We start from the raw sequence: 27,200 nt of genomic DNA, 5'->3' as shown, positions 1-27,200 counted from the left end.
TAACTGCTTCAGTTTTGCACATCTTTGCCCTACAGCAGGCTCTTTAGCCTGTTGCCCGGAAACCTCTCTCATCTCCGAATTCATAGTTCACAGAAGCAAGGAATACTCTCAAGACAGGAATCCATTTTAAGAATATTTTATTTATCTTTTGAGATTACATGTTCATTATTGCTGATCTAATACAATCACTTAGACATAAAGATTTCCAAGAGCCTCTTAGAGATGGTGATCCTTAGAGGTTTTATTTCCTTTCAGTAAGATGACAATGAGAACTAGATGATTATTTTTATATATATGTATGTATATATAGTTTAGAACGTGTCCACATATAATTTGCTGGTGTTACCTATTTTCTTTCCATGATTTTCCTTTATTAAAAAAGCTAATGCAATAATGCATTCTGATTTCTTTTTTAAAACCATGACAAAGTTAATTTTGAGAAAACCACAGGAGCAGCAATTTCAGATCTGTTCAGAGAAAAGCCAAGCAGCAAAAAAGCTTTGCAGGAATATGTGGCCATGGGGAGCCGTGCTCATATGGGAGGATAAGATGAAGAGGTAGAAGGGCAGAGGGAAGGTAGACCAGATACTTTTTTTTTTTTTTTGAGAAAAAGAAAACAATATTTACATTAAGAAGGCAAAAAAGACCTTAAAAACTAGCACGAATTCATAACATGGAAAATGGTAAGTATCCCCACAGGCCAGGGCCACATACAGAGATAATTAGTCTTCCTTCCCATGCTTCCAGATACCTAGGATGCATCTAAGGTGGAAGCGTGAGGGAAGAAGACACGTTTGCTCTGATTGCAAGGGTAGAGGGGATAATGACCAAATTCCAACACCAAGATAGAACCCAAATTCTCAGGAGGCCTGGGCCGCCTCCTCCTTCTTAATGGTTGATTGACACAGGATCCCCAGAGAGAAAGGAAGAGAAGTCATCTGAAACTCAGAGGTGAATACCTCACTATGGGCAGCAATACTGGCAACCTAACCTGGAAGCCCAGTGTGGCTCCTTTTTCATTTGGAATAGGTCTCTTCCCTACAGCAAGGCAGAGCATGCCATAGAGAGCCAGGCTTTCATGAGAAACAGCAGGTTATGATTTTGGGCCTAGAACATTAACAGGCTAGAGACTAGATATCTCCCCAATGGAATTTTCTCTGGATATAAGTTACAAAGATTTCAATCTTTGCAAAAGGGATCCAACTAATACAAAAATCAGAACTGGGTGGGCAAATGAAAAAATCAAATGGCCTAGTGCAATTTTCAGCATTTATGAGAATATAGCCATGTATGTGACCTTTTCCCAGTACCTGCTAAGACATACGGCCTCTGATGAACCAGATTATATGGGCTGAGCCTCTATAGTATTTAATGAGGCAAACAGCCATTTACCCTAAGGTCCACCTCCATACCTCCAAAAGGAAGATCACTTCCAGACTAGCTTTGAGGATACATGTGAAGATCAGGTAAATTGGAGAAGATGGAGGTTTGGGAGAAAAATTGGAGTGGGAAGGTTACAGTGATCCTGGGTGGTCCGGTGTTTTCTTGAGTCACCTTGGTCTTGAGACTTTGAGGCAGACCACGACAGGGAAAAAAAAAAGGAAAAACAAACCTGAGAGTGTAATTAGGGTTGGCAGGAGGAAAATGGACTCATTTCATTCAAGATGCGTAGGGCCAACTAGACTTTAACTCTTAGAACCAGTCTGGTTCCAATGGAGCCCTAAGACTAACAACTCGGTCTCCAAAAGGAATCAAACTCTTAGGTGGAACATAAAATTTCAGGCCGCTCACATTACTAATTGTTTGTAATGTTGGAGTTACTCAAGAAACAACATCTGAAACACAGACTCCTAAGACGGAAAAGGCCAGAACACAAAAAGATATCCCAACAGAGAAGAAATACCACAGCCCAAATTGCAGACATTAGATTTCAGTTTCAACAATGGCTGAATGTCTGATGAAGCTCAACCTAGTCAAACTAGCTTTTATCACCTGGACACAACTGACAGTGTTATCTCTGTACAGTTTAGCCAGTTAAGCTGCAAAACCCTTCCTAGGAGACAAATAAATATATTCTGCTTCTTTAGGGTGTCAATCTGTACGCCTGAAACACCTGTCCCTCTTCCAAAGCCCTACATACACCTCAAGTCCCTTGGAAAGTATGCCTTTCCCTGCTCAGTTTCAGAAGTAGTTTTAGGCAATAAGAGGAAGTTTCAGGAAGCAATGTTTCACCACAAGCCCTTCTTTTCTGAGACAATATCAATTTGGGGGGGATTCCTGGGTACTATTCAGTTAAATGACAAGGAAGTAAAACTGTGGGCCCCAGTAGAACTGCTCCCCCTGACCTTTCTGAGCAGAGGTTAGTTGGGTTATAAAGACAAAAAAATGTCTGACAAATATCAGAGCTGCTGAGGAAATTCCTCTTGAAATCAGAAAGTGTGAAAATGGACATAAATATTTAAGGACAAGAAAGTAGTCCTGGGTAAAGGAGACTCCCAGTAAGCACAGGCACAGTTGAGTACTTGGTGTAGCTTGCCAAAAGCCATAATCCTCCTTCCTTGCAACCATTTTATAAAGAAGGCAGTGACAGTGATGGTCAAGGCGGGAACCCAGGCCATGTTAATGCAGTGGCCTCCAAAAGGCCTTAACTGGAGACAAACCAAAGCTAAGAAAGGCAGCTGTTGAAAATCTATTCCAGAAAACCCCAGGAAACAAGGAGGTGGAATCCCTGGACTAACTCCTGAGCCTGGCCAAGGGAAAAATGACCACTGCTAAGGCTTCAGCGGGGAATAATGCAGAAGATGCAGTGGGAATGTCACCCCATTTCTTTCCTTCCTCAGTCTGTCCTCTGCTGCTCTCACAGCCCTCAGGGCAGTAAACACTCTGGGCCAAGGCGACAGGCACAGGATTCTAGATTTTAATAAATAAATAATCTAACATATAAGGTGAGCACGGCAGGCAGCTGATTGGAGAAGCAGCTTGCTGGATTCTTTCCTGTATAGGAGTGGAGAAAAGGCTTGGAGTTCTATTCCTTAAAACTTCTTCTGGCTTGAGTTACAGGAACTTAATACCTGGAGGGAAAAAGAAAGATGAGACTGTGAGGTTATCAGCTGGTGGGGATGCTGGGACACGAAGAGCCTGCTTAGACGTGTAATAGGGAGGTAGGGACTTTTTGGGAGTGTGTGGTGAGGGTAGATAATTGTGGTGCTTTTTCACATGAGTGAAAAAGGCCAGTATATTTCTCCATAAAGAGGTAAAAATCATTATCAAGAAGATGAAATGAAAAAAGGCAAGTTCAGGAAAGGGAACACTCATTTCTGGAGAAAGCCTCAAAGAGTCCTTTGGGGGCGGCAGTGAGGGAGGGGGGGTTTATTTTTCTGAGTCCATGTTAACATGGCGATGATGCAAGGCCCAATTCCAGTGCAGGAAGCTCCTCACGACCCAGGCTGCCCTGTTTTCTGGAGAACCCAAGGCACCTGTAGTAATTAGGTTTGAAGGGCCCGTTCTTGTTGAGTCCCAGATACTTGGCCTGCTCATCTGTCAGCTCTGTCAGGTGGGCATCAAAGGTGGGCAGGTGCAGGCTGGCCACATACTCATCTGGAACAGACCACAGAAGCCTAGGTGTAAGCATTCATGGTTAGGCCTTAAAAAATTGAAAGACAGCTTCTAATTCTTGGAGCTGAGTAAAAAATGCTCAGCTTTTGCTCACTGGCCCTTAGTTCTAAGGAATGGTTGCTTGTGCTTCGAGCCCATAACCTTTTCAAAGCCAAAACCTTTCTTCTGTACACGCTGTTTCAGCCTTGAACCTTTCCTTCTCCTTAGAAAGGTGAGAGAGAAATCAAAGCAGTAATAGGCCTTTGGGTCTAAAACAAAGGATGGAATAGTGGGGGGACTAAAAACTGGGAAGCTCCAACTTTAGTTCTGTCTTCAACTCTATACCTCAAGTCACTCAGAAAAACGAATATTGGTAAATCTGAAAGGAATGACTAAGAATGATGATACTACACTGCTTAGCTTTCAGTAGGCTTAGTTCTCTTACCTAGTTCTGTTTACATTCTCTTACCTGAATACATATTACTCAATCAGAATTTTATGTCATTTTCTATATATTTGTTTGGTCTCCCTAACTTCATTAGATATTCATTCAGAATATGGACTGTTGTTTCTTTTATGTCCTTCCAATGCGTCTATTCAAGGTAACACATGTCAACTTCTAACAGCTGCTCAGCATCTAGTGCTAACACAAAACGAAACCAGAAGCTAATATATTCCCTGATCTCTGCCTCGGGAGCTTATAAACACACTATCAGTTCAGGTGCTTGAGGCAGGTTCTTTAAAAATTTAAGACAGTTTAATGTTTCTCTTATACACAACACCCACATAACTAGCTCTCCATAGAAGCTATTCAGCATCTTCCCTTTGGCCTGAAACAATGGGGTGAGAGTTAGAAGGTGTAGTAGGCAAGTCTTCTCAGTCTGAGGACAGTTTGGTAGGGGTTATCTAGGACTGCCATAAGTCAGATGTCACAAGGTAGGGGATGATTCCTCTCTCTTGGGGAAAATCTTTTTCTCCTTTGAGATTCTTACATACAAGGGTACTAAATCATAGCAAAGAGTTATGACTTCACTGGAGCAACCCATGTGGAAAATGTGATAACTCTACTGAGGATGAAACCTAGGAATTATAGCTCCTTCTTTACAAGATAAACATATCTTTTCCCCCTATCCTTAAGAAATAGAAGGCCCCAAACTTCATTTAGCATCTGACTCTGAACTACTTTGGTAAGGATGGGGATGGAAGAAAGAATGCTTACCCATTTTCTTGGGCAACAGGTAGACATCCTGCTTATAGCGACCCTCAGGAGCATTGTAAAGCTCTATCAAGGCAAGAGCCTAGAACAGCAGAGAGATGGATGCTGACATGCCATTCACAGTAATCCAGTCCATATCAAGGGAAACCCTGATGGTCTTATGACCCTCTCCAGCCCATGGCTTTCCCACTCAGGAGGCCTTACCTGAGTAGTAGCAGTAATTGAGAGCACAAATGTAGGCACTGTGGAGCAGCTTAGGTTCAGCAGACGGCCCTAAATAGCAAGAATTAAGACACAAACTGGTTAGGACAAAGTCTCCAGCCTCTGAGGAGTGAGGGAAGAGCATGCCTGCCAGTCTCCAAATACTTCCCAACTCAACCTGCTGGACAAAAACAGGTGCTCAATAAATAGAAATTTATTGATTGACATGGAAGTGAAACTACAGAAAGTTCTGAAAATTTTGATGAAGATAATAGACAAAAGATCTCCGGGATTATGTAAAAAGGATTTGAGATGGGTCACATGATACTGAGACTTAGGCCAAGGAAGAGTGCATTTGTCTGAATTTCCTACTTTCTTTCTTTCTTTTTTTAAAGTATATTTTATTGATTATGTTGTTACAGTAGTTCCAATTTTTTCCCCTTTACTCCCCTCTGCCCAGTACCCCTCTTCCCTCCAGCAATCCCATCCCCCTTAGTTCGTGTCCATGGGTCATGCATATAAGTTCTTTGGCCTCACCCTTTCCTGTATTATTCTTAACTTCCCCTGTCTATTTTGTACCAACTGATTATGCTTCTCAGTCCCTGCACCATTTCCCCAATTCTCCCCCTTCCCCCTCTCAGTTGATAACCCTCCAAATGATCCCCATACCTATGATTCTGTTCCTATTCTGGTTTGCTTAGTTGGATTTTGTTTTTATTTTTTAGATTCAGTTGTTGATAGTTGTGAGTTTGTTGTCATTTTAGTGTTCATAGTTTTGATCTTCTTTTACTTAAGTAAGTCCTTTGACATTTCATAAAATAATGACTTGGTGATGATGAACTCCTTTAGCTTTACCTTGTCTGGGAAGCACTTCATCTGCCCTTCCATTCCAAATGATAGCTTTGCTGGATAGAGTAATCCTGGTTGTAGGCTGCCTTTCATCACATTGATTACTGCTTGCCATTCCCTTCCTGCCTGCAAAGTATCCGCTGAGAAATCAGCTGATAGTCCTAGAGGCATGCCCGTGTAGGCAACTCTCCGCCTCTCTCTTGCTGCCCCCCCCGGACTCTTTACTTTTCACCTCTGGCATCTCAATCATGATGTGTCCTGGTGTGGTCCCCTCTGGGTCCACCTTGTCCAGGACCCTCCGTGTTTCCCGGACCTGTATGTCCATCTCCTTCGCAAAATTTGGGAAGTTTTTCTCATTTTTTTCAATTGTTTCTTCCTCATTCTGCACTGGTTGACTGTTTTTTTCTTCCTTATGTTCCAAATCATTGATTTGAACCCTGGTTTCCTTCCCTTCACCATTGGTTTTGTGTGAATTTTCCTTCGTTTCACTTAGCATAGCCTTCACTTCTTCTCTTATGCGCTTGCCGTACTCAAGCATATCTGTCAAGCCTGTGAGCATCTTTATCACCAGTGTTTGGAATTCTGCATCTGATAGGCTGTCTATCTCCTCATCTGTGAGGTTGGCTCTCTCCTCATCGCTTAGTTCTCCCACTGGAACCTTGATCCGTTCCCCCTTTTGGGTTATACTTCTCTGTCTCCTCATTCTGACAGGCTCCTGTGTTTGTTTGCCTCCACCTGAATTTCCTACTTTCTACAGCAGAATATTCTCCTTCTAAGGTACTGACAGTCTTTTGAAAGATTGTCTTCAACAATGATATAGTCAAATCCAGGGACAATCTCTCCAGGTTGAGAAGGAAGATATTTTTGGGTTTAGGTGGCTGTGATGATTTTTGTGCGTCTCAGTTTGGTTCTCCTAAATTCACGGGCAGCCGTGCATTTTGAATGGGTAATTCCAAGACTAGAAGAGCTAGAAACTTCCCTCAATGTCATCCTTTCCTACTTCATTTCCTAGGAAGCTTGACAACTTTTTTTGCTCAACCACAGGAATCAAAGACAGCTGGTCCTTGGCTTTTGTCATCAAAGTTACTAGATGGGACGTTTCAGAGCAACTAGAAATAAGTCACCAGATAGTAGACTGGTATCAAAGCAATTAATGAATATTTAACAACCAGTCCTCTACTCCCCAGTACAACTCCTTTCTTATGAAGAAACAATTAAGTCCCTTTACAGATGCTGTAAAGTATTTGAGAAAGTGAGGTGAGTAAAGGCAAAGAGAAAATAGGAAGGACACGTAAACATAAATGTAAGGGCCCCTTGATGAAGACAGTATATATTTTCTGTTTTCAAATTCAGTTTTCTTTAACTTAAAAAGAAAAAGACAAAATCAAAACTGGAGGGAAGTATTATTACCCTCCTTGTTATTTTGGTATCTTTCCCTAAAGAAGAGAAAGTATCAGGGTAAAAACAAGGGGCATCGTTATAGCTGTCAGGAATTTAGGACTAGGGAAGAGAAGCTTTCAAGAAAGGAAAAGTGGCCAAACATTGACATAAAAGGCCAAGTGGAATGAAAGTCAAGAACTAAGTCTGAGTTAGAAGAAGCCAGGAGAGGGAAATATCAATCATACAACCAGTATATTAGCTGAGTACGTACTACAATACACGTCTGGTTCAGTTCAGGAGAACGGACACTCAAAAACAGGGAATCTATCAGCAAAGACATGACCTACCTAGAGCCTGCCTAAGATAGGAATATCTACTTCGCACTTACTGATTATATCATCCCACAAATGACATTATCTCTTTGTAAGCATCACTCAGAGTAGCACTAGTTCTATCCATTAATATCTTTCACAGTAATAGTCATTATCTGACTCAGCCTGTAGGGTGACAAAGAGAGACAGGATAATTGGTGAAAAGTGGGAAACCAAAATAGTTTCTTAATTGCCAAATGAAAATGAAAGGACCTTTCACAGTTAGATATAAAATCTATTGGTAAGGCAGGTAAGCTTGTGCTTAAAAGGAGTTAAAAAGTACGAGAGAACATGAGAAAAGGGGACCTGGGTATTGCATTCTCTTCTGTCAGGGCCAAATCTCTCTTACCAGCTCAGGCCTTACCTCTGCCAGCAATACTATCCTCTTGCCATCAGGCCATATTACATGGTCAACTTGGGATCGCACTCGCTCCCAGGTCAGTTCTGGTGTCCGCAGACTCGCCTGGAATACATACAGCAAGCACATCATCAGCCATGCCAGGCCCCACTTTGTGGACTAAAAGATGTTGAAGGAAGCCATTTCAAATAGCAAGCTAAAAGGAGCAACCAACATGCCAGGTGGAGAATACCTGTCCTAGGTTGGTTAGGACTGCTCCATTTCAGGAAATTTAATCTTAGGCCCAGCCAGGGAGAGATCACTCAGGATGTCATTCCACAACAAACACAGTACGCCCACTCTCTGTTGAGCACAGTAAAAGGTGCTATGGGAAATATAAAAGAAACCAAAGACATGGTTTCTGTCTTCAAAAAGCTCTTATTTTGGTTGGGGACACAAAACAATACATATGTGAGCGGTGGGGGAGCCTTTAAAATACTTACAAGGCAACATGCAAACAAGTGCAAATTAATATAGTGAAAACTGGGTATGTAAGTGCCGAGGAGACACACACAAAAAGGGGATCGGAGCCGAGTGAGATTAGTTAGAGAGGCTGAATGTCCTAAACATAACGAGTTTTGCCCTCATGTCCCAGTGTCCCAGTTTCTGCTTTCTTAATGAGTGTGGTTCACCCTAAAGTTACAGAAGCTTTGTGACCTAAGTGCAAATGTGAAGTAGCTTTTATATAAATTCTTAATGGTAAAGCTCCCAATGGCTCACCCTCCTTCCGTTTCTGCATATTGTATATTCCGAGAACAAGAGAAGAAATGTTAACTTTATTAACAACAGCAATCAAATTACAGTCACAGGGTTTAGAATGAAGACAACAACTTCCTTCTTCCAATAGGCAATGCCTAAAACAGAAAGGGAATCCATAGTCTAAGACTACCTATTTCTTCAAACTGGTAAAATTGAGAAGTTCTGCCAAACAGCAGTTTTCAGACAAAGAGAAACACTTCAGTTATACAATAATCATTTACTGAGTACATACTGTATTCTAGACACTGTAGTAAAGGACATAGTTATAGATAACACTGTGGATGCCTCGACTAGACTGTGAGCTATTTATAGATAGGACTATATCTTCTTTTAATTATTAGCCATGTGAAAAAGATAGACTTATAATGATATTTCAGTATATTCAGGACTGTATTAATGGTCTTGTCCATTCATTAGGTAGATGGGAAATAAAAACTTTCTTGAGATGTCAGTTTCATAAATTGGTTACCTTTCTAAAGGGCAGTTTGGCAGTAGCTAACAAAATTTTATATATCCAATCCATGACCAATCTTTTAAGGCTCTCTATTCTATAGAAACACTTGCTCAATTCCTATAGAAACAAGTGCCCAATAATGTTCATTCAGTGTTATTTATAATAGGAAAAATGTAAATCAACAAGGAAATGGTTACGTAAATCAGGATAATTCCATACAATGGAATATTATACAATTGTTTTTTAAAAAGTGTGTTAAAATGAAAACCAGTTCTTATTGCTAAGTGAAAAAATCAAGTTGCAGAACAATATTCTATAATCTTAATTATGTAATTTTTTTACTTCCTAGTTTAAACATATTTATATTGTTTGAAAAATTATACAAAACAAGTATTACTTTAAAATTATAATTTTAAAAAGAAATTTTATAAATAAACACTGTAAATAAAGTTAAAAAGAAATTTAAGCAAAGAGATAATTTTGGGAAGTTAAGGATATACAAGGCAAATCCCTTAGCCTTCAGAAATATCACCACAAAAGGCAATAACCACATAGAGCCAAGAGATACTCCTGGGTGACACTGGTATTTATTTACTGAGACGATAGGACTTTAAAGTACTTCAAGTTCTTAGTGTCTCGCACTCCTAATCTTCCAGAAGACAAGCAATGTTGGTGACTGGGAGTAAAGAGCTACTCCATGATTAACAAGTCTCCTGTCTTAAAAAGTATTTCCTGAGAAAAAAGATATTGTAGAATCAAGGAAAGGACATATCTTATGAACATCATAAAATGATCAATGCTTAGTAGAGGTAGTTTATGAGAGCACTGGAAATGGCTATGTTGCAAGCAAAAGACCTGAGGGTCAGTTAAAAATGGGGTTGGGGGAGCTGTCCAGGCAGCTCCAGAAATACATTTAGCTCTACTGGCAGTCACGCTCCTCACGAGAAGGGTTTCCTATGGCTCTAGCACAGCTTTAAAGAATTTTTCTTAAAGACACCAAATTGTCTTTACTGTGGATTTATAATTACTAAACAATCTACCAGAAAAAAGTTCCCTAATGCAGACTATGTTCCCAAACTAGATGTACGTCCCACTGCCAATAAGCCAGTTACTATGCTTGCACAAACTGGTATTACATGATTTTGAACAATGCACATCAGTTTTTCCAGGAAGAACAACTGTGGTTCTAGTTCTGCAAAGCACAGAGTCAATAGCAAGTCTCAGGTTGTAATTCTCTGGCTGACAAAAACTTTTAAAGCTCATGTACATTACGGTTTAACCACCTGAACTGTGAAGCTCACAATCATAGAGACCTTCTATGTGATGCATATGGGTAAGCAGGTCTGCTTTCCAAGGAGAGGAAATATGTGAAAGACAAAGCCAAAAGGTAGCTAAGAGCACAATCACTATCACAAGTTCCCTAAGTATTCACAGCATTAATACTCCTTAAAAAAAAAAAAAAAAATGCAGCTTTCTAAAAGGCCAACTCTTGATGAGCTAGCTATTCCTTCCTAAAAATGCCAGCAGTCAACATCTCAAGGTTAGGTAAAACTATGAATTTCTACTTGAAACAAAAAACAAAAAACAAAATACCCTTAAATTTTTGAATACTAAAAATATCTGGATAGCCCTGGCCGGGTGGTTCAGTTGGTTGGAGCATCATTCGGTACACCAAAAGGTTGAGGGTTTGAGTCTCGGTCAGGGCCTATACCTAGGTTGTGGGGTTGATTCCTGACTAGGGCACGTACAGGAGGCAGCCAATCAATATTAAGATAAAAACCTGAATAGAAACTTACCAACTCATTCTCCTTTGCAGTTTTACAGAGCTGACTTACAGTGATTCTCCACTCTTTCTCACATTCTACACCCAATCCATTTAGTAAAACCCATCAATCCTACCTTCACAACGTATCACTTCTTATCACCTTCATTGCTTACCCATCTGATCCAAGCTACCAACTTCTATCGCTAGAAACACTGAGAGAGCCTCCTATTGTCTCTATCACTGTTCAAGCTCTAGACATATTTTCTTTATTCATCAGAGTAATCTTTTAAAACATAAGTCAGGGAACATCTGGTCAAGATGGCAGCATAGGCAAACACAGTACTCGCCTCCTCCTACAACCACATTAAAATTACCAATAACTACAGAACAACCATCATTCAGAACTGCCTGAAATCAAGCTAAATGGAAGTCCTACGACTAGGGAATTTAAAGAAGCCACATTGAGACTTGTGTGGTGGAGGGGTGGAGCCCACACCTACATGTGATGGATAATCCTAAAAGGATTTTCCACTGTGGAGGTCCCCCCTAAGGAGCATAGGATCCCAGCCACACACCAGGCCCTCCAGCCTAGGGTTCCAGTGCTGGAAAGAGAAGTCCCTATAACTTCTGGCTGTAAAAACAAACTTTGCAGGCCAGAGGGATTGGCAAGAAATATTAAAGCAAGGCCCTACAACCAAGATTACTCTACACAGCAAAGCTATCATTCAGAATCGAAGGACAAATAAAGAGCTTCCCAGACAAGAAAAGGTTAAAGGAATTCATCACCACCAGCATTATATGAGATGTTTTTAAAGGGTCTTCTTTAAGAAGAAGAACAAGAAAAAAAAAGATAAAAATATGAACAATAAGCCCTGGCCGGGTAGCTCACTTGGTTAGAGCATAGAGCATTGTCCTGATATACCAAGGTTGTGGGTTCAATTCTGGTCAGGGCACATATAAGAATCAATCAATGAGTGCATCAATAAGTGGAACAACAAATCTATCTCTTTCTCTCTAAAATCAATAAATTTTAAAAAAAGAACAATAAAATTGCAATAAATACATATCTATCAATAATTAAATCTATAAAACAAAATAAATGAACAAGCAGAACAGAAATAGACTCAGAGATACAGAGAACATTTTGACAGTTGCTAGATGGGAGGGGGGATTAGGGAATGGGTGAAAAGGTGAAAGAATTAAGAAGTACAGATTGATGGTTACAGAATAGGCACGGGGATATAAAGTACAGTACAGGGAATGTAGTCAATAATATTCTAATAGCTATGTATGGCGCCAGATGGGCGCGAGATTTATTGGTATGATCACTTAGTAAGTTATGTAATGTCTAATTACTGGGTGTGCACCTGAAACTAATAATGTGTCAACTACAATTGAAAATAAAAAATGATAAAAAATAAATAAAACATAAGTCAGATTTTGTCAGTTACCTGTTCAAAACCATCCAATGGCTTTCCTTGTACCCAGAATAAATTCTAAAGTCTTTAACATGGCCTACAAAGCTCTACATAACACACTATGTCCTTGAGTTGTCTCCTATCCTCAACCCCTGGCCCATTCTGTATCTGCCAAGATGGCACCCTTTCTGTTCCTCAAACACATTAAGCACTTTCTACCCCAGGGTTTTTCACTTGTCATGCTCTCTGAATAGAAAACTCAGGGCTTGCTTCTTAAATTCATTCAGGTTTTTCTTCAAATGTGATCTCCTCAAAAAGACCTTCCTTGATGACCCTAACTAAAACAGCAACCTCAATGTCTTCACCTTGCTGTTTTTCTTCAACATTAGGCATTAATTGATAATAATTGTCTATTTATTTATTATATGTCCCCCACATTAGAATATAAGGTTCGGGACAGCAGGCATATTGTTGTTCACTGCTATTCTTCAGACAAGCACTTGGCACAGAGCAGAGCAAGTATTCAATACAAATTTGCTAGAGAGGGAATGAATATCCTGGTTTCAACTATTAGTTGAGCATGCTATTTCCTTAAATTTCATTTTATATGCCCTGTGACACTATCATCAGAGACTGAGCACCTAAATTTTTCTAAAGCTCTTTGAGCATCTCCTTTTCTGGACTACTTAGTTTAATCATATACTTTCTGCTAAGAAAAGCACAAAAAGAACTGAGAGATGGCCTTTGGCTAGTATCCCTGGCAGATAACTGGGCTACCTAGCAATACCTGCAAAACTAGGCCTAGTTGCAACATAAATGCCAGGGTTATCCTTTGAAAATAAAAGCCATCCTTTAAAAACAGAAGTCAGATTGTTATAAAGCCTACAAGGGTTCCCTATTTCTCTCAGAATATACTCAGGAGTTCTAACAATGGCCTATGAGACCCTCTAAGGTCTGGCTCATTACCTCTCTGACCTTATCCTGCCCAATATTCATTCTGCTTCAACCACACTGGCTTCACCGTAGATCCTTAAACAGATTAGTCACCCCTGCCCCCGCCTCAGGGCATCTGCTCTACCTGTTCTCTTCTCTTGAAATGCTCTTCACCTAAAAACCCATGCCTAATGCCTTCAAGTCCACTCAAACATCACCTTCTCAATGAGGCTTAAACCTGATTACTCTATTTAAAATTATTATAACCTTACTCTGCTCTAGTTTTTCTTTTTTCCATGGTGCTTTTGCCTTCTAACATACTATAAATTTTACTTATGTTCATTGTTTTTTTCCTTCTTTAAAACATAAGCTCCATGAGGGCAGGAATGTTTGCCTGTTTTGTTCACTGATTCCAAAGACCTAGATAGCACCTGGCATACAGCAATGACAATAAATGTTTGTGATTGAAGGTAAAGAGTCTCCTGGCCTTTATCCTGAGATATTACTTATGTCTAGGCTGCCTTCAGCAGAGAGATTACCTTCACAATCTGAAGTTAATCAAGAAATCATGAGGAGCTAATAGTACAACGTGTAGGAAAACAAATAAAAAGAAAAACTAACCTAGAAGTAAAAATCTGGAATTTTGTGTTCTAATTTCATTTTTGAATCAATGCATGTGACTAAATAATGTATTTAACTTCTTAGTTTCCCAACTGAAAATCAAGGATAAGAATGATGCCTCATGGGGTGGTCAAGAGGATGAAATAAGATAAAGTAATAATATAAAAATACATAATTACATTTGGAATTAGTTCTATTTCAGTGCTTGAGAGTTAGAAGGGGAAAATTCCTTCCCCCCTCCCTTAATCAGAAAATTTCTCATTAGGGCTTTGAATAGGACTAGTTTCCTTAAGCTTTCCCATTGGGGGCTCTATAAGCAGATTAATCCAGAGAAGTACAAGCATGTGCTAGACAATTTTAGATATGTGAATATCTTAGACTATTTACTAAAGTGGCAGTATGGCACATAAGTGAAACTTAACAACAACTACAAAAAGAACTAACTAAATGATTCATTATAAGCAAAATATCAGGGTAAGACAGAGGAATGGAGCCATGCCACTCAGAAACCTCAAGGGTAGAAAAAGACTTTGGTAGGTGTGTATCCAGCTATTTTTATAAATAGAAGAATAGAGCAGAGTTAAAAAGAGAAATCATTTAAAATAGATATTATCCAAAGGCTCCCAATACATGAACTGATCCTTACCTGGCAATGCTGAAGCTCAATCAGAGCAGCCCTCAGTGGAGACAAAAGCATGCTTTGCTTGAGCCATTTACTCAGAAATACAGTTGTGCATAAAAATGCCATAAAAAATTAAAACCAGAGTGAAAGTCACACTGAGAGATACTTTGGTAACTCTTAAAAGAAATAAATAACACTTCTATTAACTATTACTTGGACAATTTAGTTGGACCAAGTGTTCTGTTGGACTGAAAAATTTTAGGGTGACTATAATCAAAGTGATATATTTTCCTGGTTTGAAGAATATGAGGCACATGTGCCACTGAGCTGATTGTGGCACCTCCAGATCTAATTACTATAAGTTTGGAAAACAGTTCAGGGGAGACCGAGCCCAACGAAAGAGGGAGAGAGAGAAAAGAAGCCACAGTCTTTGCCAGACACAGTCAAACTGAAGCAATGTTCTCATTTCAGCCCATAGATTTTTACTCTCTTGACTTGTTTCCTTAAACCAACCTACTTATCTCACCTTTATGGTCAAATTAAACATCCCCAAGATACTACCATTTTATAAAAGTGGACTCACATTTATTATATCCTTTTTGTAGTTTTGAATTTACCCAGATCTCAATCCTAAACATAAAGATAAAATGGCGTACAGTGTAAGTAGGTATCAAGCCCGGGTGGAAGACAACAATCATTTGAAACGATAATGCTGAGACAAAGAAGCTTTGTATTACCCACAAGCACAGACCATAGGGCTAGTAAGTGAGCAGACTGTGGACAGCTCTGTCAGGACAGTCATGTTTAAGATGGCTGGGGACCCTGCTCTTTCCTCTTCAGTTTATTCCTTGGCAAGGAGAAAAGAAAAAGCCCTCAGTGATTACTCGCTTAATCTTACCACATCAATCTCCGTGTTGGAATGTCCCATGTTACAAACAATGCAACTATTCTTCATACGGTCCAAGTGCTCTCTGGTTACCACATTCTTGTTACCTTAAAAACAGAAGAGACCCACCTGAGAAGGAATGAAGCTGGACCCCTATCTCACACCATATGTAAAATTTAACTCAAAATGGGTCAGAGGCCTAAATGTAAGAGCTAAAACTATAAAACTCTTAGCAAAACATGAGAATAAATCTTTCTAACCTTGCGTTAGGCAGTCGTTTCTTAGATATAACATCTAAAGCATAAGAATCAAAAAATAAACTGAACCACACTGAAATCAAAACTTTTGTGCTACAAATATCACCACCAAGAAAGTGAAAAGACAACATACAGACAAAAACAAATATTTGCAAATCATATAACAGATAAGGAACCTGTATCCAAAATTTGTAAAGAACTCTTAAACAACTCAGTAAAATGACAACCCAATTTAAAAATAAGCAAATGCCCTGACTGGTGTGGCTTAATGGGGTGGGCATTGTCCCTCAAGCCAAAAGGTCACCAGTTCAATTCCTGGTCAGGGCACATATCTGGGTTGCAGGCCAGGTCCTTGGCTGGGGGTGTGCAAGAGGCAGTTGGTAGATGTTTCTCTCACACATCAATATTTCTCTCCCTCCCTTCTCTCTAAAAATAAATTTTGAAAATGTGGTTTTTTTTAATGAGCAAAGGATCCTCATAGACATTTCTTTAAAAAAAGATGTACAAAAGAAGACGTGCCCAGAGGCACATGAAAAAATGCTCAACATCATCAGGGAACTGCAAATCAAAACCGTAATAAGATACTACACTTCATAGCTGCTAGAATGTCTATCATTAAAAAGACAGATATTGGCAAGGATGTGAGGAAACTGCAATTCTCATGCATTGTTGGAGGAATTGTAAATTGGTGTGGTCACTTTAGAAAAGTTTGGCAATTCCTTAAAATGTTAAACGGAGAGTTACCGTATGATCCAGCAATTCCACCTGAAGGTATATGCCCAAGGGAACTGAAAACATGTTCACAGAAAAACTAGTATACAGTGTTCACAGCAGCATTCTTTTTTTTAACTACAGTTTACATTCAATATTGTTTTGTATTTGTTTCAGGTGTACAGGATAAGTGGTCAGACAATTAGATACTTTACAAAGTGGTCCCCTAAACTAAGTATGGCATCATACGTAGTTATTGCAGTATTACTGACTATATTCCCTATGCTGTACTGTACACCCCTGTGACTATTTTGTAACTTCCAAGTTGTACTTCTTAATTCCTGCACCTTTTCCACCCAGTCCCCCAACTCCCTCCCTCTGTCAACCATCAGTCTGTTCTCTGCATGTATAAGTCTGTTTCAATTTTGTTTGTTCATTTATTTTGTTCTTTAGATTTCACATATACAATAAATTAAATCATATGGTATTTGCCTTTCTCTGTCTGACTTACTTCACTTAGCGTAATACCCTCTAGGTCCATCCATACTGTCACAAGTGATAAAATTTCATACTTTTTATGGCTGAATAATATTCCATTGCTTATATATACCACAACTTTTTTATCCACTCATTAAAGGGCAATCGGGCTGCTTGCATATCTTGGCTATTGTAAATAATGCTGCAATAGATATAGGGGTGCATATATTCTTTTGAATTAGTGTTTCAGGTTTCTATAGATATATGCACAGAAGTGGAATCATTGTGTCATAAGACAGACCCATTTTTAATTTTTTCAAGAAACTCCATACTGTTTTCCATAGTGACAGCAGTATTACTCTTAACAGCTTAAAAGTGAAAACAACTCAAGTATCCATCAACTGTTAAATGGATAAATAAAATGTGGTATATCCTTAAAACGGAATATTATTCAGCAATAAAAAGAAATGAAATATTGATCCATACCACAACATAAATGAACACTAGTATTATGCTAAATTTTTTAAAAAGCCAGTCACAAATGGCCCCATAATAAATCATTCAATTTATATGAAATGTCTAGAATAAGCAAATCTATACAGACAGAGATTAATGGTTGCCTAAGGTTGAGAAAAGGTGGCAGGCAGAATGAGGAGTGACTGTTGATAGTATGGGGTTTCTTTTGGGGGTGATGAAAATGTTCCGAAATTAGAAAATGGATTTTTAAAAACAAAACAGAACAAAAAAAACATCATTGGCCTTGGCCTGGTGGCTCAGTTGGTTGGAGCGTCATCTCGTACACCAAAGGGTTGACGGTTTGATTCCTGATCAGGGCACATATCTAGGTTGCAGGTTCAATCTTTGGTCGGGGCACATAGAAGAGGCAACCCACTGATGTTTCTCTCACATTGATGTTTCTCTCTCTCTCACTCACTCTCCCTTCCTCTCTCTAAAAATCAATAATAAAATATCCTCAGATGAGGATTAAAAAATTATAAGTAAATAAACAAACCACTGAAGAGTACATAAAGTAAATTTTTTGACATGTGGATTATGTCTCAATTAAAAAGAAATAGGTTGTGGTGATGGGTGTAAGACCCTATGAATTTGGTTAAAAAACATTAAAGAGTAAACTCAAAGATACACTGCGTCTCCCTCCACAACTAAGAAGGAATACAACTACCTCAAAACTAGAAACAACCAGAAATTCCAGAAAATCAAGCTGCATGGAAGTCCAACAAAGATATAAATAAGAAATAATCATACAGACAGGTAGGAGGGGCGGAGCAGGGGTGGAGAGGACGTGGCATGGTGGTGGCGGTGGCAGCAGTGGTGGTGGCGGTGGCAGCAGCAGGCCCGAAAGCACAGTTACATGTTTTAAAAGGTCAGGGGGGACACCTGGGGAGCATTCCTAGTACCTCACCAGACCTCGCAGCTCACAGTCCCAGCACTGGGGAAAATCAAGCCTCATTGCTTCTGACTGTGCAGACCAGTGGGGGTTGGGGCGGAGGCAGAAACTGCTGGTCTCTCAGCAGAGTCCGCTTGTTTAAAGGGCCCCCATGGTTCTAGGACATCCGCAGACCCGCCCACTCTGGGAACGACGGCCAGGGCAATAGCTAGAGGGGCGCCAGTCTGATGCAGAAGTGGGAGAAGTGCCTGGAAAAGGGGCGAGTGCTGGGCAAGCGTCATTGTTCCCTCTCAGACCCCTCCCCCACATACAGCACCACAACGTGGTGAAACAGGTCGCCCTGTATTGACGAATCCCTAAGGCTCCGCCCCTTACAACATAACAGGAGTGACAACTCTACCTGGGACGTGGAGGCAAACAAACACAGGAGCCTGTCAAGGTGAGGAGACAGAGAATTATGGCCCAAAATGGGGAACGGATCAAGGTTCCAGTGGGAGAACAAAGCGATGAGGAGAGAGCCAACCTCACAGATGAGGAGACAGCCAACCTCACAGATGAGGAGATAGCCAACCTAACAGTGCCACCGCCACTGCCACCACCCATGCCACGTCCTCTCCGCCCCAGGTCTGCCCCTCCTACCTGTCTGGATGATTATTTCTTCTTTATGTCTTTGTTTGTTGGACTTCCATGTAGCTTGATTTTCTGGAATTTCTGGTTGTTTCTAGTTTTGAAGTAGGTGCAGAATTCCAAACATGGGTGATAAAGATATGCTCACAGGCTTGACAGATATACTTGAGTATGGCAAATGCATAAGAGAAGAAGTGAAGGCTATGCTAAGTGAAATGAAGGAAAATCCACACAAAACCGATGGGGTTCAAATCAATGATAGGGAACATAAGGAAGAAAAAAACAGTCAACCAGTACAGAATGAGGAAACAAGAATTGAAAAAAAAATGAGGAGAGGCTTGGGACAACTTTAAATGTGCCAACATCTGAATCATGAGGGTGCTAGAAGAGGGGAAAGAGCAAGAAATTGAAAACTTATGTGAAAAAATAATGGAGGAAAGATTCCCAAATTTTGCAAAGGAAATAGACATACAAGTCCAGGAACCACACAGTCCTGGGTGAGCTGGACCTAGAGGGGACCACACCAAGACACATCAAAATTAAAATGCCAAAGGTGAAAGATAAAGAGAGAATCCTAAAAGTAGCAAGAGAGAAGCGGAGAATTGCCTACAAAGGGATGCATATAAGACGATCAGCTGATTTAAAAGATACTTTGCAGGCAAGAAGGGACTGGCAAGCAGTATTCAATGTGATGAAAAGCAAGGACCTACAACGAAGATTACTCTATCCAGCAAAGCTATTATTTAGAATGGAAGGGCAGATGAAGTGCTTCCGAAACAAAGTAAAGCTAAAAGGGTTCATCATCACCAAGCCATCATTATATGAAATGTCAAAGAGACTGACTTATGAAAAAGAAGATCAAAACTATGAACACTAAATGACAACAAACTCACAACTATCAACAACTGAATGTAAAAAATAAAAACAAAATCCAACTAAGCAAACCAGAATAGGAACAGAATCGTAGGTATGGGGATCATTTGGAGGGTTATCAGCTGGGAGGGCGATGGGAGAGAAATGGGTAAATGGTACAGGGATTAAGAAGCAAAAATGGGTTGGTACAAAATAGGCAGGGGGAAAAAGAAGAGTAAACTCAAGTGGGTTAAATCTACAGTATGTGAATTAGATCTCAATAAATCTATTTAAAAAGTAGATTAATGGATTGATGGGAAGCAAGAACAGTTTCTTGTGATCCCTCTTCTCTGCCCCCAGCTCTTCCTGAGTGTACATATATATTTTTATTCTTAAATATTCTGATATTCTTCCTCTAAAATGTAATTATAAAAGAAAACCAATGTTTCAACAGTTTATGGTTCTACCATAAAGATAAAATGTCAGTCCAAGAAAACTAGCCATTTCTGCATATTCCTCTCTAAGACTCAGAATCTACCTTTTTGGGAATTAACACAACTATCTCTCCCACTTTCTCTAACTATGAAGAATTTTGCTCTAGTCCTGCTTTAATTACAGGGACTAGAAAGAAATATACATCAGTTTTGGAAGTAAAATAGAAGACTCAAATGTACAAATGTAAGATCTGGCTTCCCAAATAAAACTCATTTCTAGCCATCTCTTAGATGGATGGAGATATAGAACAAAGAGAAGGGGAGAAACCTTCCTCTAGGAATGACCTAAAGGTATACTTTTGGTGAGAGCTCTAAAAAGATAGGAAGAATGCGAAAGAGTTACTGGTTTTGTGGACTACTATCTCTGGCTTTTAGTTTGGTTTTATTCAGAACATTTTCAGTCATTTTTCACTTCTTCCATAAGTGTTCCCAAGTGTGACCCCATTTTATATGTTATAATCATACCTGTACAGGTAATAACAATATCCACTTGTCGGATGACCTCATTCAATTTCACCAGTCGAAATCCATCCATACTGTAGAAATAAAGCATGATCAATTAACCTAAATAGACAGCTTGGGAGCTTTTTGCCACAGAACCTCAAAAGCTATTACCAAGTTGCTTTGGTACCTACACTGTCTCTTCTTGATATAGCTGGCCTATACTTAGCAGTGAAGAATTCAAATTACAGGTGTTCCCTTAGTTCACACAGGACAGAAATAAAAGGTTCTTTCAAATCACTGAAACCTAATTCTCCCTGATAACATGGAGACAGTGTTAACCATGGGATTCCCCAATCAAGTTTCTAGTGTCATTTTACCACTGAACCTACTCCCCACGGACACCAGTCTCCCCAAATCATCAATGATCTCCTGAATGCCAAAGTAAAAAATTTTTAATTCTTATTTTACTTGATTTCCTTTGCTACATTAAACATTATATGTCTTCTTAACTCTCTATACTCCTTGGAGCCCATAATACTGTTTTTCCTTGTTTTCCTACTTTTCTGATTACTCCTTCTCAGTCTCAGTCAAATCTTTAAATGTTGGTACTCTGTAGGGTATTCTTTTCTCTATTCTTTTTTAAATCCTCACCTGAGGATATGTTTATTGATTTTTTTAGAGAGAGAGAAACATTGATATGAGAGAAAGATTGATCAGTTGCTTCCCCTACACGCCCCAACCCCACAATCCAGGTATGTGCCCTGACCGGGGATCAAACTGGCAACCTTCTGGTGTATAGGATGACATTCCAACCAACTGAGCAACCGGGTCAGGGACTCTTTCCTTTATTCTTTCAGGACTTCTCCATACCCTTTCCTCAGCTATAAATGACCTGATAGGTGGCTGACTTGTATATCTATACCTTTAGCTTAGATCTCTCCAAAGCTTCAGAGCTACGGATTAAATTATCCACTAGATAGCTGTTTTTGGATGTCCCACAAGGATCTCAAACTGTCTTTGGAAAGAAATTCATTATCTTCTCTATATCTCCAACCTTATCTATTTTTCTATATTTTCTATATTGATTATTAGCATTATTTGTTCACCCAATTGTACAAGCCAAATAAACTAGAATGTCTGAGCCTACTGATTCTTCCTAATTGAAGTTGTCACCAAATCTGATTGATTCTTTTTCCTAAATTCCTTAAAATCTCTTGAATTTGTCCCTTCTTCTCCATACGTGCTGGCCTTGCTTATGTTCAGGTTGTATTTTTTTGTCTATCACTACAGTAGCTCCTGGTCCAATCTCATCATTTCCATGTTTATGCCTCTCTAATTCATTTTGTAGAGTGATTTCCCTAAACGCAATTTGGATCATGTCACTTCCTTGTTTAAAATACTCCAGTGAGATTCCCTACTCTCAGGAAAAGACCCAAATACTTGTACTGATATATGATTATAGTGACATATGATTCCTACCTCAGATAGTATACTCCTTCCAATTTATCCCAGCAGCTAGCTACATTAAAATACTTCAAGCTTCTTAAATACGCTGTGCTCTCTCCTTTGATGACTATGGAATTTATTTCCAAACTAAGATATCACTTACACAAGTTTTATGACTGTACTGACACCTCTTTTGACCCTGCAACCTTGCTCTTTTGTTAGAGATGTCTCCTTTGTGCTCCTAAAAGAGCATGTGCTGTTTACCTTCATCACAGCACTCACTACACTGTACAGTGGTTATCTTGTCTGTGTATCTGTCCTGTCTCATTCATCCTGACTATAGAGCACAGTACTGTACCTAACATCTAGTAAGTGATCAGTTCATGTGTAGAATTTGAATCAGTATCTCAATCAGTATTAAAGCAGGTTCAGGTTTCTCTAACGAATCCTGAAAGTACAGAATGGTGTGCTGGATTCCTGGCTCAGAGAAAGCTAACAACTCTGTTGGGGAGATCTGTGGGTTTACGGCTAGGATGTATGAGGAATAGAAGGACAGGCAGAAATGGTTACGATAAAATCTTTATGCCATGCTTCATTCTATCCTGGGTACTTTCCTCTGGAGGGTTGATGGTGAAGACTGGGTAGGTTAGCCAGGCTAGAGACACAGGGGCTTTGCAGTAGTTTTCAGGGACAGTGGTTTCTCCATCCTATTGAGGATGGAGAGACAATTTTAAGAGAGCATTTATTATGTGGCAGCATGTCTGTACTTTATATATAATTATATGGTTATTATATATGTTTATACATTATAAAATAAATATATAATTATGTTACTGAACTTTCACAACTCTTTGAGATACATAAGAGTACCCACATTTTACAGATGGTAGAAGAACTATTACTTTTTTATAACTTTTAATTTTGGAATCATTTCAAACTTAAGAATTATAAGAATACTACAAAAAACTCCCATATACTCTTCATTCAGAGTTAACAGACTTTATCCTTAATCTGGATTTGTCTGGTGTGTCCTCCTGATTAAGTTTAGGTCGTACATTTTTGAAAGGACTATTACAGAGGTGCCCTTTTCAGTGCATCATATGAGAAAGGATCTGGTGCCAGGCTGATTCTTTTTTTGGTCATTTCTCAAAGGGAGAAGGATTATATATGGAGGAGGTAAGGGGCTACTTGTTCTCTAGGTCAAGGCTAGAGCTATTTTCCATAGGAATTCTAAATTTTAGCCTCTCTGATAGTCTTTGTTGTCTCTGAGCAGAGCTACTTGATCTCTGAAAAACAGGCATATACAGTTAATGGTAGCCTCTCTCACAACCTGGGCCCCTCTAAGTTAAAATGTGGTACTAACCAGGCCATTCCTTGGAGGCAGCTACAAGGTCACATGTTCTATGGTGGTGCAGAGGGAAAAGCAAGTCTCCTTTTGCATGCTTACCAGGCTTGAAGAGCACAGATGGGGTCAATCTCAGTCACATACACAATGGAACCCATGGCCTTTAAGGCAGCACAGCACCCCTTCCCCACCTGAAAAGGAGAGAAAGTACACATAAGGGAAGTCAACAAGGAAAGTTTCTCAAAGCTTCTGGTAAAGTGTACCTCACTTTACGCCCCCAAAGGAATTCCAATGAATAGATTCGTGCTTGGGGAAAAATAAGAAAAATAAATGAATGCAGTTCATAAAAAAACTCTTAGCCCCTGCTTAGCACATGCATGCACATAAGAAACACCCACTCTCACGATTTATAATCAAAACAGAAGCTAAAAGAACATCACAAATGGGAACAGTCAGAAAATCAGCTTTAGAAAAAGTGGCAAAAATGCAAATGGAAAAAGAAACAGTACACTTTAACCAGAGAGTCTCTAAAGTTACCCCCCCCAATCTAAAGTGGTAAATGAATATATTCTTATGTCCATGCAAATGAAAAATTCTAAGTTCAGCAAAATATATTTTAAACAGCTAATAATTGAAAGGGTGAACCTTACCTCTCCATAGCCACAGACCACCACCTGTTTTCCACCAAACATCATGTCTGTTGTCCTCTTAAGTCTATCGGGAAAAAAAATTACACAAAAAAATCTTTTCGTTTCTCCCTTGAGATTAGATTGGGCTCCTTCTTTTCATGCTTTGTGGGGTTTTCGTTCCCTCATTTTGAAAGAAAGCCTGGTTTCTATCCTAAATAAAATATTTAATAACCAGAAAGAAAGGTTTAATAGAATATGTATTTTCTCACTCCATGCTATCAGTCAACTGCATATGTTTGTCAGTTTTGTTTCTTTCTTCTTTCTTTCCCCTTGTTTTGGAAGTGGTGCAGAAGGGAAAAAGCTGTAGACTACAAAGTGACTTCTGAACATAAAAAGGTTTTCAACTAAAACCAGCCTATTCAGAGAGAGACAGTTCCTACAAGTATTTGTGGGTCACTGTAATCACTTATCTAACTGTTAACCTCTCCTGTTGAAGAGTCTATAAGTACCCCAAAGGCAAAGTAGGAACCCTGTCTTTTTAATGATTTGACAACTCTGCTCAAGAGGAACCAGTTTGACCCCCTAAACCTGAATGAAACTCAATAAATATCAATTAAGTGCTGGGGCAATTCTCACTGAGTGAAGAGAGTTAAATCTAGTCTGGCTGGGCTATCACCATACTCAGAAGTCAGAGCTTAGGCGAATGGTCCTGGAAGGGCTAGCAGAGCAAGGAAAAATCAATAGATCATATTTCTGGGCCTCCTTTGCTTTGACTATCCTCAAGCCTTTCTGCCTCTTTTCCCAACTACTATCTGTAGCCTTCCCTGACTACAAATGGCTATGTGGTAGAAAGAAAACTTGACCAACTCTGCTACTCTGCAAATGATAGGCCGACGGACCTGGATGGGTTCCAGTTAGGTAGTGATTTCCCTGTGATCTTGGGGACCCACATTTGCCTCAAGGTTCAAGGATAATGGATAGAAAAGACATCAGTCAAAGAAGGACTTTGTTGTGGGGATGAAGATAAGCTGTCTGGTGGTGTGTGAGTCACGTCAAGTCTCCGACTTTTAATTCTAATTAGTTCCAGGTTCCCCAGAAGAGTTCCTAAAATACAATCTATTTTATGATCTGAAAATCATTCTGGAATTTTCTTAGTCTCCCTACCCAGTGGAACCTCAGTCTCCAAAAGGCTACACTTGCACTGTGTTTTGGCATTGCGGACAAATCACAGAAGTGCCCTCTAGCAGTCAGCAGGGCCATTCTCACACAGCTTATAGTGTAGTGTGTAGCCAGCTCAGAACTACAGAAACTCAATCACTAATCCTTTCCTTGAATCAACTCTCCAGGGGGGTGAATGTCATCTCCTTTCTACTGCAGCCTTCCCTGGAGCATACCTTGCCTTTTCTTTAATTCCTCCTGCTCTCAGCTCCTCTGAGAGGAACAATTGCCCATGACCCATTTGGAAAGTCTCTCACCATCTGAAGTTGCCAATGAGCTCTTAATACTACTCAGCAGGTTTCTGGTAGATTGTTGATGTTTTCCTATTTCTCCACTAACCCTAACTTCCGTTTCACTGCTTGCATATTACTGTCACCATTTTACAGATAAGGAAATAGGCACAGAGAGGTTAAATAACTAGTCCAAAGCCTTACAGTCAATAAATGGTAGAACCAATAGTCTAACCAAGGTCATTTGGGCTCCAATGCCTGTGGTGCTGCAAACTGCCTGGGGTCCGGACAGGCCTTTTCTTCACTTTTCCATTAACCTATACATGATGAAAACCAACTCAATGGTTTCAGATAGGGAATTACTGAGTCTTCCTAGCAAGAATGAAGTAATGTCAGGGCACAAGTGTAGAAACAGAAACTGGGTATTGGAAGAGCAGAGTATTTGGTATATAGCTAAGTAGATTTGGTCACACTTGCAGTCCTTACAAATTGGAAAAACTAGAAATGCCTCAGAATTGACTCCGCTCACCACAGCTTTCCAGAATTATATGATAGTTGGAGCTTATATGACCTAGAACAGGAACATCAGGAACCTTTTCCCAGACTATCAAAGATAGTTACATGTTTATAAGACTTTAGTTTCTCTCAGGCCTGATAGAGTCATCAAGTAAAAACTCTGCCACCAACAGACAGGGGCTAGTTTGATTTCTTTTTAAGTAAAATAGATTTGCTTATGATAGTGACAGCAATGGTAGCTCTGGGTTATAAAGTCTGAGTATGGTGTGATGACAGATTCAGAGGTACTACATGTATCATTTCCAGAAATAAGCAAAACCAAAATACTTAGAACCTCAATTCAATCAAGTTCATCCCAGATATAATAAAAAAAAATTACCCATCAAGAATTGATTCACGGCAACAGTAGAGGTTGTCAAATTTCTGTTTAGTGACTGAGTCATTGACGTTCATGGCTGGAACACACAGCTTTCCTGCTTTGGAGAGCTGGTACAGCCTGAGGATGAGGGAAATCAAGAAGAACGTAGAACAATGAGATACTGCAATCTTCCATCAATTTCATACCAAATTCCAGAAATATGTTGATTGGGTGGACATGAGAGCATGAGACATGACTAGTTTATCCTATTAGGCATATATAGGGAAATAAAAACTATCTTTCCAGAGTCTGTATATAGCTTAGAATAAAGATCTTAGTCAAAAAGCATGTGGGGAAAACCTCCAACCAATCTCTAAATCATAAGGATTAAAATGTAAAATTAAAAATTGCTTATTAATTTTATTCTTTTTAATTAAAAATATTAATTTTAAGTACTATTTTAATCACACTACACTAAAGAAACAACTTTAACTTTCAGTGTCAATTTTATAATTTCAATACACCTGCCTAAAAATACATATATCTATATATAGGAGTTTTATTTAAATCAAGTCAACTAAAAATAAGAACCATGTGTCTTTTTCAAAATTCATCCCTTCTAAGAGTCTGAAAGTCCAGTCTAGCCCTTCATTTTGTATATTCAAAAAGATCACAGACCTTTGGAGCAGTGATGGTGGCTCATTCAAAATTTACTTCCCTAA

General features: G+C 39.4%; 1 protein-coding gene across 7 annotated transcripts in view; it reads right to left on the bottom strand.

The window, feature by feature from the left end:
* Window positions 1-1,590: 1,590 nt before the first annotated feature.
* Window positions 1,591-27,200, bottom strand: part of AHCYL2 (adenosylhomocysteinase like 2) — a 142,496-nt gene continuing 116,886 nt past the window's right edge. For all 7 annotated transcript variants that reach the window (XM_090287497.1, XM_090287498.1, XM_090287502.1 and 4 more), the window contains 10 exons: window positions 26,500-26,616; window positions 24,178-24,241; window positions 23,630-23,718; window positions 20,758-20,828; window positions 15,479-15,573; window positions 7,976-8,074; window positions 5,015-5,083; window positions 4,814-4,892; window positions 3,477-3,597; window positions 1,591-3,071 (listed from right to left, as the gene is read on the bottom strand). In XM_090287497.1, the coding sequence (XP_090143623.1) occupies window positions 3,065-3,071; window positions 3,477-3,597; window positions 4,814-4,892; window positions 5,015-5,083; window positions 7,976-8,074; window positions 15,479-15,573; window positions 20,758-20,828; window positions 23,630-23,718; window positions 24,178-24,241; window positions 26,500-26,616 (811 nt within the window). In that variant the 3' untranslated portion in view covers window positions 1,591-3,064. The remainder of the gene's footprint in view (window positions 3,072-3,476; window positions 3,598-4,813; window positions 4,893-5,014; window positions 5,084-7,975; window positions 8,075-15,478; window positions 15,574-20,757; window positions 20,829-23,629; window positions 23,719-24,177; window positions 24,242-26,499; window positions 26,617-27,200) is intronic.

The sequence above is a fragment of the Furipterus horrens genome, unplaced genomic scaffold (assembly GCF_987537825.1).
Source record: "Furipterus horrens unplaced genomic scaffold, mFurHor1.1.pri manual_scaffold_9, whole genome shotgun sequence".
Classification (NCBI taxonomy): Eukaryota; Metazoa; Chordata; class Mammalia; order Chiroptera; family Furipteridae; genus Furipterus; species Furipterus horrens.
Note: the sequence above shows the minus strand (reverse complement) of the source record. Positions and strands in the feature narration are given on the sequence as shown.